At 44.5% G+C, this 15,830-nt stretch overlaps 1 protein-coding gene across 5 annotated transcripts in view; it reads left to right on the top strand.

Moving 5' to 3' along the window:
- Positions 1 to 15,830, top strand: part of VPS13D (vacuolar protein sorting 13 homolog D) — a 258,372-nt gene that overhangs the window by 86,268 nt on the left and 156,274 nt on the right. Inside the window, exons 36-42 of one of the 5 annotated variants that reach the window (XM_047083000.1) lie at positions 999 to 1,205; positions 2,431 to 2,520; positions 4,685 to 4,825; positions 7,164 to 7,286; positions 9,656 to 9,730; positions 13,382 to 13,484; positions 14,475 to 14,627. In XM_047083000.1, the coding sequence (XP_046938956.1) occupies positions 999 to 1,205; positions 2,431 to 2,520; positions 4,685 to 4,825; positions 7,164 to 7,286; positions 9,656 to 9,730; positions 13,382 to 13,484; positions 14,475 to 14,627 (892 nt within the window). Of the gene's footprint in view, positions 1 to 998; positions 1,206 to 2,430; positions 2,521 to 4,684; positions 4,826 to 7,163; positions 7,287 to 9,655; positions 9,731 to 13,378; positions 13,485 to 14,474; positions 14,628 to 15,830 lie in introns of all 5 variants that reach the window. The other 4 variants (XM_047083002.1, XM_047083001.1, XM_047083004.1 and 1 more) reach the window with 4 other exon arrangements.

Raw genomic sequence — 15,830 nt, 5'->3', positions numbered from 1 at the left:
TTATTTCTTTAGCAGCTAAGGTGTCGTTCCATCAGTTGCGAAAAAGATAACAATGACTAATGTTAATAGAGCCTTCAGTACGCGCTGGGCTCTGCTCCTGGGAGAGCTTTACTTGTGCCCATTTGTTTCCTCCTCATGGCAGCCTTGTCTGTGGGTGTTGTGGGCAGAGATCGAGGAACTTGTCCAAGGTCCAGCATCTAGTAGGTGCTGGAATCCGAAGCCAGGCCATCTTCCTCTAGAGCATATGCCCTTCACCACTCACCCCTGTTCTGTGCACTGGTCTCTGCTAATTTATAAATATGGGGTCGCATGGCTTTCCTTTCCTTTTCTTTTTAGCTTCAGCAATCTGGTTATGTTCAGAGGGCTGTTATCTAACAGTCGTGTGTCACACACATGCACTTCTCATAGCTGTCTGTTCGCAAGGAATTGTGATCGGTTGCAAAGACGAAGTATAGTAGCACATCATTCTGTGCAAAGCTACATAGTGGGGTGCCTGGCTGGCTCAGTCCGTAGAACATGTGACTCTTGATATCAGGGTCATGAGTTGGAGCCCTACATTGGGCATAGAGCTCGCTAAAATAATAATAGTAATAGTAATAATAATAATAATATAATAAAACCCTACATGGTGAAGATTACGTACTTCCCTACTAAGTGACGTCTAGAATTTGGATCCTGTCTTTTCCTTTCCTCTCCTTCAACGGATGTCATAATAGAGGAGGGATGGCTTCTGGAGGCATTTTGAACCGGATCATGAAAGGTGGTGAACTTGAGTGGAAGGTGTGCAAGGGGGGTACATTCTGTTTACCTAAAAATAGAATTGCTATCATCACACCAGGTTCCCCCCCCCCCTTTAAGTCTATAAGAGTACATCTGGGAACAAGGTTCCCTTGGGCTGTCCAGTAGGTCCCTATGAACTTTATTTCTCTGTTTCCTCAACGAGTTGCTTGAGTAGCTGTGCGAACTGGCTGAACTGATCACCTTTACATTTTTCGAAGGCCAACTGAAAAAGGCAGCAAGTTGGTTGTTTAAGAATGCTGAACCTCTGAAGTCTCTTTCCCTGGCTGCTGATAGCCACGAGAGCCAGGGGCCTGTGGCAGCCCAGCTGATCTCTGGGGTGGAGGTGAAAGCTGAGAGTGTGTGCATCTGTTTCATCGATGACTGCATGGACTGTGACGTTCCTCTGGCTGAGCTCACCTTTTCCCGTGAGTGTTGTCCTGATTTTCAGATTCATCTTGAAGATTTGCAGTGATTGCTAAGCCGTTTGCACCCCCCCTTTTTTAAATGATATTCATCCTCCCCCCACCCCCCCTTAGTCGTATGGGTGAAATTTAGATAATAGTTTTACATATGTTTTTCATTATTTCTATTTTAAAGAAATGTGTATTTATTTGCCATATGTGGCCTTCAGCCTCTAGTTTGGGAATAATAGAAATTGTCATTGATGAAATTTCTGTTATATTAACAGCTTTACCTAAATCATTGTTGGTGTCTTCATTTTGTTTATCTTTTTATATACCTAAAGACTGGAGTGAGTACTGTTCTTAAAGACATTTAAAAGCTAATGCTCTACCTTATATACGTTTGAAAATAAAACACACAGTCTTACGAGAATGCTTCCCTCAGTGTCCTCCATGGGGCCCTGAGAGCTGTCTTTCACTAGCAAGTGACAAGGGTACGAGGACCCTATCCCAAATTGTGTCATTGCAGGTGGTGGTAGATGGGGCTTCTGAGGAGAGTACCCAAAAATCTCACCGCTGTGTTTCCTTTTAATATTCTGTTGTTTTGATCTTGCTAGCCTCTTTTCCCTTCAAGGAAAATTCCATCCTGGGTATTGAGCTCAACCTTTGACACACTGGAGAGGCTTCCTTTTCCCTGTGCTTCAAGGCACCACAAGGGCCACTTGATTGAAAGTAACAGCTGGAATTTTTGACTGAGTGTCTTTTCTGCAGGGAATAATTACTCCTTATTTTTCTGTGGTAATCTTAAAATTTTGAGCTAATATTCATCAGGACATAACTGCTCTCATCAGCCTGCCTTCTGATTTTCAGATATTCAGGGAGAAGTATGTTTTTTATGTTCCTGCAGACTTGAAATAACACAGATACACCTGCGTGCCAAGGCTGGGGCCAGAGGGAGACAAAGGTGGTATTTGCCTGAGGCACGACACTTAAAGGCGTGCCAGGAAACTCAGGAGCTATGACAAATAAAATTTTAACACAGTGGTTTTTTTTTTGTTTGTTTTTGTTTTTTTAAGTCAGAATTCATGCCAAAAACCCAAGATGAACAAAATCTCAAAATTTGGTGTGCTTTCCTATGATTTCATCAGTATCAGCTATGACTGACATCTCTTCACTGTGATTTAATCTGTGAAAGAAAGTTTTGGTTGTTCTCACCCCAGCGCTGTAGTAAAATTTGCTTTCGTTGCAGGCCTGAGTTTTCTGCAGCATGTAAGGACTAGCCCTGAAGGGTACGCCCACTTCACTCTTTCTGGAGATTATTATAACCGTGCTCTGTCAGGTCAGTATACAAGCGTATATTATCATGGGACTTAAAAAACACACTTCAATATTTGCCTGGGCCAATTTCTACATAAATTTTGCGTGAGGGAAAGGAGGTGGGGCTGGGCAGGGAAAGATGAAACACAAGTGACTGCATGAGCACAAAAGATGGAGACTTTTCATTTTCCTAACATATCTGATATGTTGCAACTGAGCTATTTAAACCCAAGGTTTCATATGAAGTTCATTGTTTTTGATTCAGGGGTTTGGCTCATTCTGGAATATGAAATTGCTTAGTAGCGAAGGATCATTTGGCCCCGATAGTAGCTAAATTTCTCCTCCCCCCCCTTTTTTTTTAAGTTTTTATTTATTTAAGTAATTTCTGTACCCAGTGTGAAGCTTAAATTCACTACCCTAAGATGAGTTGCATGTTCTTCCCACTGAGCCAGCCAGGTGCTCCTGATAGGGAGATTTCTGCCCGTAAGCCTTTTGTTTTTTTGCTTTATTAAAAAAATTTTTTAAATGTTTATTTACATCAGAGAGAAAGTGTGGATGCGAACACAGGGAAGGGGCAGAGAGAGGGAGACACTGAATCCAAAGTAGGCTCCAGGCTCTGAGCCATCAGCACAGCCAGACGCGGGGCTCGAACCCACGAACCATTAGATCATGACCCGAGCCGAAGTCGGACTCTTAACCTACTGAGCCACCCAGGCGCCCGAAAACTTGAGTCTTTAAAACCCAGGGAGGTATCATTTTTCTCACCTATCAGACTGGCAAGAATGAAGTGAGACTATGAGCCGCAGAGCTCTAATTTCTTGCCATTCAAATTGTAAATTGGGGCAACCACTTTGGAAAAAATTGACAAATGGTAAGGTTGAGTATAAGCATGCTCAACAACCCAGCAACATACTTCTTCTAGGTCTGTACCCTGGAAGGATCTCTTGCTCATGTGTGCTCGGAAACAGATAGAAGACTGGTTGTAGTGTTGTTCCTCCTCCTCAAGGGGGTGTTTCTCAGAAGTGGAATGAATATGTAGACTGTGGTATATTCACAAGCGGATTACAATTCAGTGGGGAAAATAAATGTGCCACAGCTACCTGGCAGAAATATGAGTGAATCTCAGAGGCATGTTGTTGGGCAAAAATAGAAACTTGCAGAAGAACACATACATCAGATTCCACTTATGTAAAGATCTCTAGTAGGACCGATTAACCAGTATGTTCTGAAGAAATGCATGCATGTGTGGTGAAACGATAAGAGCAAGCATGTGATTAAAAACCCAAACTAATGTTTACTTGGAATTGGGTGGGAAAGGGTTGGTGGCAAGGGGGGCTGACATGGGAGAGTGGCACTCGGGGGCTTCCAAGGAACTTCTGATTTTCTGTTTCTTAAGCTGAATAGTGGGTACAGGACTTTGTAGTAATTTTATTCTTTAAACCATATATATGTGTTGTTTATATACCTTTGGCACATATGATTTAAAATTAGAAATTTGAAAGACAATGAATTTCTAATTATGTTCTACCTATTTATTCAACCAGTGGATTCTTTTTTTTTTTTTTTTTTAATGTTTATTTTTGAGAGAGCAAGAGAGAGTGAGCGAGAATGAGTCGGGGAGGGGCAGAGAGAGTGGGAGACATAGAATCAGAAGCAGGCTCCAGGCTCCGAGCTGTCAGCACAGAGCCCGACATGGGGCTCGAACCCACAAACCATGAGATCATGACCTGAGCTGAAGTCGGATGCCCGACTGACTGAGCCCCCCAGGCGTCCCTCAACTAAGTGGATTCTCAACATAAGCAGGAGAATCAAATTTAGTAGTTACTTCAGCTGCTGTTAGTACTTTTCCATCCTGTGTCAGAGACTCCTTTTTCCATTTTGAGTGGATCAAAAGCAGGTCCTGCCTGCTCTTTCATAGAGAAGGCACATGCACTCTATGCCCTCCTTCCTCCCCGCTCTGGAAGACCATGTGGGGCATGTATCTGTCTGTGTAGTGATGTCCTCTAGCCTGCACAGGCATCTGTAGGGTGACCTATAGCTAAAGATGGTGCTTTCGCTGTGAAATCACATTGGAAATAGAAAGCTATTAAGCTATCGTTTGTCCTTGCTGAGCATTTGTGAACAGTGTTCCCCTATAAACTCTTGATATCTGCTTAACAGATGTCTTATTTCCTGTGTTCTTTTAGGCTGGGAGCCATTTATTGAGCCATGGCCATGCTCTGTATCCTGGCAACAACAGGCAGCTAGTCGTCTCCATCCTCCTCGACTGAAGCTAGAAGCCAAGGCCAAACCCCGTTTGGATATCAACATCACCTCTGTACTCATTGGTGAGTGGAAAGTTGTCTCTAGAAGATTGGTGCCTTTCTGTACATGAGTCCCTCGTCTAGAAGACTGTTAATCCTGGTTTAGCAAATACTCAGGCCCACACCAGACATCACTTACTCAGCAGGGCTGCTTTCCTGATAAACCCTAACCTAGCCTCACGATTCTTTTCAACCCATTGCTCTAGAGTTGGCATCCTGTATTAATGCCGTCAGTAACCAAGCAAGAACTTAGACCATTTGGGCAACATAAATGTCCGTGATAAAAACTCTCTCCCCCACCATGCTTGGTCATGGGTTTTTGTTTTTGTTTTTGTTTTTTAATGTCCTAGAAGTGAGTTTAGATACATTTCTTTCCGGGTACTCACACACACAATAATTTTTAAAAGGTGTAATTTTGACCTTGTGTTTATAGTAGGATAAATTGCCTGTACTGTTTCCCATCAAGTTATCATGTTGACCTAACTCTGAAAATCACTGGGTTGAAGGATTGCCAAGCTAACGGTGTGTGTTCTGAAAGTTTCTTGGAAAACACCGACATGTACATTCCTGGATTTGATGTAGTGAGTTGGAACCACTCTATGCCTATATTTATATCATCGTAAGAAAAGAGTTACATTATCAAATGATCAGGTGTTGCCTGTCTTTGCTATGAAAACTCTCAAACTGTTTGAATTATTATCTACATGATCTGACTTTTGGGTAATACTGTGGTTATTTGAGTGATAACACATACGACTGCAAACCTGCAAACTTTCTTCAGTGTGTGTGATTGAGGCTCATAGGATATCCATTGGCTTATTCTATGTCAGAAGAAGATGAAGAGAATGTATGGTGAAATGAGACCCTAAGTTTATTGATCGAAAAATTTTAAAACCGCTGTTTTATATGATCAGATTTCATTCATTAAATTTGTCTGGATAATTGATCTCATGATACTGTATTATTTTGATCTGATGTTATTTATATAATATGTTCACCTGGAAGTTTAGGTGAAGTTTAGGGTAGTGTTTTGGAAAGCTACGATAAACAAGAGCTTACCTCGAACAAAAGAATTTTGTTGATATTTCTGATGAGCCATTGTCTACTTAAAAATGTCTTCTGAGGGTGCCTGGGTGGCTCAGTTGGCTACGTGTCTGACTCTTGGTTTGGTTCAGGTCATGGTCCCACAGTCTGTGGATTTAAGCCCCGCAATGGGTGCTGTGCTGACAGTGCAGAGCCTGCTTGAGATTCTCTCTTTCTCCCTCTCTCTGCCCCTCCCCTGCTCACACACACACACACACACACACACACACACACACACACACACTCTCTCTCTCTCTCTCTCTCTTAAATAAATAAAAAATAAATAAAATTTTAAAAATGTCTTCCAAAAGGCATTCTTGTCTGTGGTAAAGCTTTTTTTTTTTTTAAACCTCCGATTCTTTGTTCCTAATACCATGCTGAAACCCAGAAATATTACTGTGACTTCTTAGTGTTAAAATAAATCTTCTATATAGCCAACTATTGGAACTAAAAACCAGAAAGCCAGAAACCAATAACTCTTGTTCTAAAAAGTATCATACCTTAGTTAGTAGAAAAGGTCTTTATCCAGGGGTGGTGCATCGTAATTATTTTGTCAACCTGCCCTTCCCGTCACATTTCTCTAAAAACAGTAAGACAGTTCTCCTGGAGAATTGTCAGCTGGATTTCAGCCTCCCGAGTTTGGTGGTTTTGAGCAGCCTCCTCACTGGTTTTTTTATGTCTGGAAACCCCATCCCTTAGCATGACATACCACGCTCTTCCCAAACTAATTCCCTTTTCTAGCCTTCTTTGCTATCTCCCTTCGCCAATATGTTTGGTGTGCCACAGTCACACCGAAGTTATCAGTGTTCCCTAAAAGGGCTGTGTACTTTCGTGTCTTAAAATCTTTGCATTTGGACTTCTCTTGGCCTGGCACGTCCCTGCACCCCTAATCCCACTGGTAGACTCTAACCTCTGCTCATTCTTCAAGACCCAGCGCAAAGGTCCCCACACCTCTGAAGATTCCCATGGACCTTGGCGTGTACTGTCCCACTTCTGCCAAAGCAGAATGAGCCTTCCCTGTTCTGTGCTCCCATAGAATTTCATTTATGACTTCGTTTTAGCTCCTTCCACATTGCGGCTTTGTGGTGATGGTTGTTTGGTTAACATTGATTTCTCCCAGCATGTTCTCCAGGGGACAGACTTTCTGGAAACCTAGCGTAGCGCCTAGCGTGCAGTAAGATGCTCAACAAAAGCTTGCTTTACTGGATAGAAATTATTTGACTTGAAGCCTCGATCTTTTCTATTTCCGTACTTAATATCTTTGGGGAATTCTTTCTAGACCAGTATGTAAGTACCAAGGAATCGTGGATGGCAGATTACTGTAAACAGGACAAGGAAATAGACTCAACCACATCAGAAGACTGGATGGGCTCTTCAGTGGACCCTCCATGCTTTGGACAAAGTAAGATTTTTCTCTTCCTGTGTCTGAATAAATCACTGTTGACCAATGCAGCCATGTTTTATTGAGAAATCCAAATAGAATTGTCATTTTCTATGGAAAAACCTACAGGAAATTCTGACTGTCTTCTTTAGTTCTGTTTTAATCTCTGCAGGAGACATTTTTCTGGCACAACATATTGAACTTTTGATATGGGCTCTAATTCCTCCACCTTTGTGGGAAAGCAAAGGTCTGTGATACACAATTTTCTAAATTCTGGTAACATTGCATATGAGCTGGCGTGCCTGAGAACGCATCAAGGTCAGCCGTTAGTGAGTGTGTTTCACTTGGCACAACTTTCCAGTTGATTGGGACTTTTGGACTGGATTTTAAAAACTAACTTTACAGTTTTGTGAATCTAGAGGTACAGAGTTTGGGCATATTCTTGAAGGGAGGGCAGGCAGGATCCCATATGGAAGAAATTGTTAAAAGGAGGGCTCTGTATTGTTCGTAAGGAAGAAAAGAATTGAATACCCAGCCTTTTGAAGAGAGGAGTCCGTTTGTTCTCTGTTAACGATATTTTCTTTCCTTAAATTTAATGCCTCTCCATGAAGCTCTGATTTCCTTAGAGCTGGGGAGATTGTGACGGCCAACCGCGTGGTCCTTAGTTGTTCCACAAGCCATTGTCCTCCAAATTCAACTCAGCCCCAACTCTTTCAGTGTGGTTTCTTTGGGGAGTCCTGGCTGGGCTTCACATAGCTCATGAATGCTTAAATATTCCATCTGGTCTGCAAACATGTCACGGGAAGATGGATTTTCTTAGTTTATGAAGTATTTGAACTGGTTCGTCTCTCCTCAGGGTGTATAAGTGGATTTTCTGTCTGCCTTGTACTTCTAGAAGGAGGGACAGGGAAATGTTAGCCGTGCTTGTTCTCTGTATTCCCAGGCTGTTGCTTCTGAGTCTCAAGGTCATTGCTTAGGAGCCAGGGCTTTTCAGATAGCCTCAGCCTCAATTCTGGCTCCTCCTCGAACCTTCCCAATTTGCATGTCCAAAGAATGTAACAGTCTCCCCAGAAGACTCTAAGTAATCTTTGTAATATGTAGTATGTCCTAGAGAGAGTGTTTCTGAAGTTGTTACTCATACAAGGGGATCTTGAATCCCGACCCCGTGTAAACACAGGGAAGACCTGATCTTCAGGATTCTGATGAAGGACTTTCTATTGTCCCCACCCTCCCACCTTTTTAAAAAACACTTTCTCCTCTTTCTTTATAGTTAATAAGCTGCTTTATCTGTGTTAAATGCCGGTGCTAAATTAAAGCTGGATTTTTATTTACTTACAGATCTTTATGGTTACTTAGGCTTACAAAGGCATATCTTTTTATTTAGACATAAGAGAATATACCTACATTTCCAAACCTCTTTCCTATTGGAGGTTCCTGGGTAGCACCACCTATGGCGGATGGGATTGTATTCCTTCAGCAGGTCTACTAAATTAATATGGGGTGTTTGTTTTGAAAGTCAGTAGACTTGAACCTTCTTGAACCGATCGCATCTCTCGGGTTCTGCTCACGAACATTTAGTCACAGTCCCCCCAAATTTGTGCATTTTCTTTGGGCGGGCTTCAAAACAAGACCTTGAAAGAGAGATTCTTAATATGAAATCCCACCTAACGGAGCTGCTGGTTTCTCACTGTCTCTTTAGCAGGGGAAAGAAAATAGTGGCCTCATTTTTGACATCATTGTTGGCTTTGTTCAGTAAGGGCTGAGATTCCTGCAGGTAGACGTGGGTGGCATGAGTTTATGAGTTTTGTATTCAAAGGACATTTTATGGAAATATCAAATGTGAATATTCTAAAAGCTCCCGTGTTTAATTTCTAATGTAAGTAATGTCACGAGATAGCTCCTTGGCAGAGACTCTTTAAACTCGGAACACAGATGGACTCTTTCCCTTGAAATTTTGAGACCCGTGGGGGATTAGCCTCCTGCTGCTACTGCCTTTGCAAAGTGGACTGGAGCACCCAAGTCTGTCCTGACTGGTCTCGGGGACTTTTCCATGCCGTGTAAGAGCATACACGCTTTAAGTGAAAAATCCTCAAAAGGTTTTTCATTCTGTTTAAAGAGAATGTGGACTATGTTTTCTTTCCCCAGTTGAGAAAAAAGAGGGGCGTGCTCCTGTGACACATCGTCCACAGTAAAAGCCAGCATAAAAATGTCTCGCTCACTTTGTCAAGTGCTCTTTTAGCTGTTAGCGGTCACTGAAGGGAATGATCCTGTAACTGCATGATGCTTGCGATTTTTGTCACATGCTCTCTTTGTGCTAACGTTTTGGAGGTGAGTCTTCTTATTCACTGTATTTATTCTTACCCTCTAACTTTGTCTCTCCTGTCTACCAGGCCTCCCCCTTGTCTACCTTAGAACTAGGAGTACAGCCAGTCTGACTAACCTAGAGCACCAGATCTATGCTAGAGGTACAGTATAGCCAAGCGAGGGCTTGCTTTCTTTTCCTGTTTGAAGAACTGCCTTGTACATCAATTTTCTGTGAATGGGAGCCGAGTGGGATATCCCCAGTTGGGAATGTTGTGCTTTAGTAGCTGGGAAGAGCGCTTCCCGCTGATGAGTACGGTGACCTATCAGAAGCAGGTGCGGTGCTGACTCTTAACGCTGCGTCGTCCATCTGCCCCAACCCTCAGCTCTGCGGTGTCCGCTGCACAGTGGTGCAGAAATACCCAGCGCCAGAGGTGATTTCTTACTTCGAAAAGCAAGTAAGTGGAGGAAAGCCGTCCTCCATCAGGCAGCGCTTTGTTTATAGAATACCCAGCGAACATTTATTCTTTTTTTACAATTTTTTAAATGTTTTATTTACTTTTGAGAGAAGAGACAGAGCGTGAGTGGGGGAGGGGCACAGAGAGGGAGACACGGGATCCGAAGCAGGCTCCAGGCTCCGAGCCGGCAGCACAGAGCCCGACGCGGGGCTTGAACCCACGAACCCCGAGAGCCTGACCTGAGCCAAAGTCGGATGCCTAACCGACTGAGCCATGCAGGTGCCCGTCAGCGATTGTTTATTCTTAGGGCAATGCCAGGGGGTCTGGGGAATAGGAGCTATCCTGATCAGGAATTGAGCTAAGAAAAAATTTCCCGGTAAATATTTGCTTAGAAACAAACTGTGATTTCTTTAGCTATAAATTGAGTGCTTCAGAGATAGAAAATAAAATGTTCTTTATTTCTGTCTCTGACCCTTTATTTAAGCTTTCTTGAGAATTTGACTAATGAGTAAATATGATGGAGGAGACCATAAACCTCAAGGATTTGGAATCCCACGATGTTCACTTCTTCACTAGTTTGAAGGAGGGCAGTTTATGGTTTATGTATGTACTTGCTGACCCCAGATCCTGCCGGGTCGTGATGTATTTTGTAAAAAAGACCATTAGAGCTTCCTCTGTTCAGATCAGGAATATTCATACACGGGCAGTACAGTGGGTTTTTTTCTGCCAGGGTTTTGTGCAGATGGATGTTTAGGGAGAGGATTCACAAAGGAAACCCGCGATTGAATCTTCACTTATTGATGGATTTATACTCTAAGCCTTTCTACCTCTGTTATTTAATCTCTCAGGCTAAGCAAAACCTTATTCCCCGTAGCTGATGAGGACATGGAGGCTGAGAGAGCCTGAGAAATTTGCCTTTATCCACATGACTAGCTAGGAGCAGACCTGGGACTTTAATCTGTTTCTTCTGATTTACAAGCCAGGTCCTTTCTGATAGACTGGATGCTTATAAAGCACGTTTATAAGGGCCACGTTGCTCTGTGAAACAAGTCTAGCAGGCTAGAACTTTCCTCAGCCACACGAAGCCCAAGTTGGACGTGAGGAGCTTCGGGTTCTCTTGGCCTGTGAAGAAACCAGGTCTGGTCACTAGACTAGAGGCAGATTTTCTGGGGCCACGAGGGAATATGCTATTCTCTCTTGGGTGGACTTGGGAGTTTTGTTCTCTTGTGTCGTGCCAAAGGCAGGTTCACAGCTGATTTGGGCTGTAGTGCAGGAGATGTCAGATTGTCCCCTGCTGTTGGGTTTGGATTTGTGAGCACTCTGTGTATTTTTATTCTCAGAGAAGCGGGCTGCTGAAGCCTGTGCTTTTGTGTGTAATCCACGCAAGAAGCTTGGGGCCCTAAGCAGTGCGCCTCCCCAGGCTGTTTCATTCCAGAGCGGTGTGCTTGCGACTATCTGGATGTGGAGTCCTAGCACTTCTTTCTGTGTGACAGTGTGATCAAAGCCATTTGCCAGCTGTTCTTTTTTTAATCTAATTTGCAAATGGAAACTTACAGTCTGGCTCACAGTAGGCTATGAAGGCACATCTGGCTTCTTTTCCTCCTGGGTCCTTTATCTGCTGTCATAAAGCAGCCGTCTCCCTGCACGCCTGGTGCCTCTCAAGGTGCCACAGTAAGGGCTGTGTGCCCCTGCAGACAGCTCTTAAATCTTTACTCCCCCCTCTGCCCTGGTCACTAGCCTCATGGCTGTTCCTTAATTTTGTACTAGATGAACTTTTTTTTTTTTTTTTTTTAAAGCCAACCTTGTGAATTAAGTGAGGCCATTGGTATGAGAGCATGAGAAATGGGTATATTCTGGGTGGTCATCTAGGAGATATTCTAGGAGATGATCACTGCAAGTAGGTGGGGCATCTCTAAAGACTAACTACAGAATTGTGGGGACGCCTTGTAGACCACTCTTCATCGGACCACCCGTTTCTTAGACTCACTCCCCTGAGCCAGTGTCCTTTCGGAAATAGAACTTGCCTTAGCTTGTAATTGCTTTTTTTTTTTTTTTTTTGCAGCGTTTCTAGTAACTAACTTCTGAAAACTTTAGAAGGCACAAAGGGGAAGAAAAGCAAGCGATTATTTTTTAAAAGGCAGCAGCAATTCTTGACTTCCATGATCCCAGCCCAGGCCTTAGCCTAGCAGTGGGAGAAGGCACGGCCCATTGCAGGTTTCCTTCTTGTTTTGCTGGCCGGAAGCATGTGGTCCTGGAAGATGAATCTAATTTTGCTCTCGTGTTGTCCGTGGGCAGTTGCAGTCACTCCTAGATGTCATTTTCCGCAGCTGCAGACCATTTGGGTCCGGGTCCTTCTTGGGCTGTTTCTCTGCTTTAAAGCTGGCCGCATGGGCAGTGTGAGCACGGGGCCCCTGCCTCTGCGGTTCCTGCCGCCCCCTCCCACTTTCCCAGGGCCACCGGCAGAGGAGACCTGGGCCCTGGGTGAGCAGAGCCGTGCCCGTCCTCCTGACCCGCCGGTCCAGGCCAGACCGCACGGCAGGGCAGCGGTGCCGCAGAAGGGTCTCCAGGCACGCTGGGCGCTGGACAGCCACTCCTGGCTGCACGGTCTCCCACTTCTCTGTTTCCTTCCAGTGTTTCTAGTCAGGGCTCTGGGATTTGGTTACTTATGGTTTTGTGATTGATCACCATTTCTTTCCAGTGTCCTTGACAGGAAGCTGTTCTGTGAAAAGAAATCATATTTTGTGCTCCTTTTGTAGTCCCCGTAGTGCCCACGGCAGATGGTGCTCTACATCTTATGTTTAAAAAAACAACAACAACAACGACAACTAAAAATCTCATGTAAAAAGTTTTGGGATAGTAGATTTCTGATCTTCCAGGGAGGGAAGGGGGAAAATATGAATTTAAGAGAATAGAAAAGAATGTTTTTATTTTGCTATAATGTGCATAATATGACTGAAGTGTAGCTGTTCTAGGAAGGGCGTCTTTGTTAAAGCGCAGGCGTTTTGGACAACGTTTGAACAAGGATGTGTGCTGTGTCTTGCTATCGTCTGGGTAGGGCCGGGCACCTTCTCCTGAATGCAGGCCCACAAGAGTTGTGGGAGGCCTGGGGGCTGGGAGCAGTCCCTCGTCACAGCCAGTCGTAGGGGGACGGTCGCCACGTAGCAGGCAGCAGAGGACGTGGAGACCCTGAGAGTCCTGTCGACACACCTGTGGTGGCTCTGCGTCTGTTGCCGCAGCCGCTGTCGGCCCCTTTGCACAAGAGACGGTTAGGGGCGCTGTGTGCGGCTGTGGGGCGGGGGTCTCTGCTGCGCAGATGGAGGGGTATGCTAATGGCCTCCTTCCGTTTGCCCACAGCAGAGGTGAAAACCCCCAAGCGCCGGCAGCCCTTTGTCCCTTTTGCTCTGAGGAATCACACAGGCTGCACTTTGTGGTTTGCCACCCTGACCACCACACCCACCAGGTAAGGAACACCTGCTCCTGTGTGCCGGCCCAGCAGAGCAAGGTGGGCTCCTTCTTGAAGCCCTTGGGATTGTATTTGAGTCAGTGACTGGCTGTCTTGCTGGGATTTTGTGAGGGAGGTGGCATCTGTGGCCAGAGAAGTAGGTCCTGAGTCTGAAATACCCAGATTACGATCCCGGCCCTGATGCCCATTACGTTTAAGGTAAAAGTCCAGCAGGTTAGGGATGTGAGTATGAAGGTGGGAGGGAGAAGTCACCCCATCTTTTCTCAGTCTCCACCCCCACCCCCTTTGAAAAGAAGCTGTATGTGGTTATTAAACCAGACAGCCTGCATTTTTCTTCCAAGATGGCTTTGAAAACACCCCCCCATATTAAACTCCCACCAAGAATTCTTTTCCAGACTTAAAGCAATTCACCCCAGATGGAAGTGGGTGGAGTTTGGAGAACAAAGAGGTTACCTGGCCGGAGTGACAATGTTCTCTACCAGCTTTCTGCCTATGTAGACCTTGGCTCAACCCTCCAAATATACGCTGATCTTTCCAATTTAGGGAATGAGGTGTGTGAAATAAGTAACAGAATCTGCTGACTCGAAGCCACGTTTCTCCTGCCTCCACTAAGTATGATAATGCTTCGGAGGAGATGTTTGTTTTTTAGAAGCAGTTTAGGTCTGTTCCATTCCAGATAGTCACTTAAAAACTCCCTTTAAAACTCATGACTGAGTTTACACATCTCCCTGTGTACTGGGCTCTGTTGCTGGAGGTAAGTGGCTGTGCAGTGATAGCTTTCAGCTGTTTCTAAAGCTTCACAGAAGCCGTGATGGTCACAAAGATAACTGTAGTTACTGACCTTTTAGGTTATCCTGGTAGCCAGGCTGTATGGCCTTCTTATGTAGATCGAGTGCCCTGAGGGTTTCTGCCCTCAGCACCAAGCTCTGGTGAGAGGGAGTCGAGAGAGAAAGAGGGACAAGCTGGCGTTGTCTGCTTTGGTTCCAGGGCTGCACTGTCCCACAGTGGGAGTCCAGGGCTTGTTCCAGAAGGGAATGGAACGTTTCTTGATGATGCTCACAATGTCAGCGAATGGCGGGAAGTCCTCACGGGTGAAGAGATTCCCTTTGAATTTGAGGCAAGAGGAAAGCTGAGACACAGGTAAAGCGTTGTGTGTTCTCTTCCTCCCCACCAAATAGACTGTATATGTCTGTATATTATAAAAGATAGTCTCTAGTGTTTTACGTTTTCACTGCCTTTATTAATGATTTTAACGTTTTATCTTTTTATTATGATGATGTTTTAAAATATTTATTTTGAGAGAGAGAGAGAGAGAGAGAGCGTGTGCGTGTGTGCGAGAGTGGGGTAAGGGCAGAGAGAGAGGGAGACAGAGAATCCCAAGCAGGCTGCCAGCTGTCAGCACAGAGCCCACCGTGGGGCTCGAACTCACGAACTGTGAGATCATGATCTGAGCCAAAGTCAAGAGTCGGACACTTAAGCGACTGAGCCACCCAGGTGCCCCTAATGTTTTATTTTTAAAAGGTATTTTGAAAATCAGTGTTTCCTTTCACTGTCTTGGAAATACATTTCGTTTCCATTAATTATCCCTTTATTTGACACATGAGCTGATAACCAGTGTGTTTCCCATAATTTGGCCGAAAGATGGAGAGCAGCTGTCAAGTTCATTGTGTCCTAGCCTGGTTTTTATGGCACAGTGGTGACCTGATTTTGTTGTGTGTTGTTATTTTTTGTAATTGAGGTATGGTTGACACAGTGTGACATTAGTTTCAGCTGTACAACCTGGTGATTGGACAGCTCTCCATTAGGCTGTGCTCGCCACAGGTGCGACTGCCATCTGTCACCACACAGCGCTTTTACAGGGCCACCGACTATATTCCCTGTGCTGTGCTTGTCTCCCTGTGACTTACTCTTTCCACAACTGGCATGACATGCTATTCTTAAAAGGTTATCCGAGCACGTCGGTTTTAGCTTTAAGAGACGCACGTGCCACATAGCACTCTTAGCAAGCAAGTGGTTTCAGGAAGCAGGGCCAATAATGATAAGGACTTCTGATTCTAAGGAGGATAAGAATGACTCATCCGGGGAGACTGCTGGCCAGTGCGCTCTTGAAACAGCCAGCCAGAGGACCGGAATAAATGTGAAAGAGGTTCTGTCTGGTTACTGAGAGGTCATAAAATGTCCTTTTATTTGCAAACATGTTTAAGTGGAAGGGCTATCGGGTGGATAGCGAATAGGTTAAGATTTTAGCATTTGAGCCTCATACCCGTTTTCAAGCAGGGCTGAAATTTAAGAGCTCGGCTTCAGCCTTCCGTGGTCTTCTGCTTCTGTGTGCTTTAAGTCCTT

This window comes from Lynx rufus, unplaced genomic scaffold (assembly GCF_022079265.1).
Source record: "Lynx rufus isolate CCGP_SWC_20201006 ecotype Redwood Valley unplaced genomic scaffold, mLynRuf1.p SCAF_2, whole genome shotgun sequence".
Lineage (NCBI taxonomy): Eukaryota > Metazoa > Chordata > Mammalia > Carnivora > Felidae > Lynx > Lynx rufus.
This window is presented reverse-complemented; position numbering and strand designations above follow the sequence as displayed.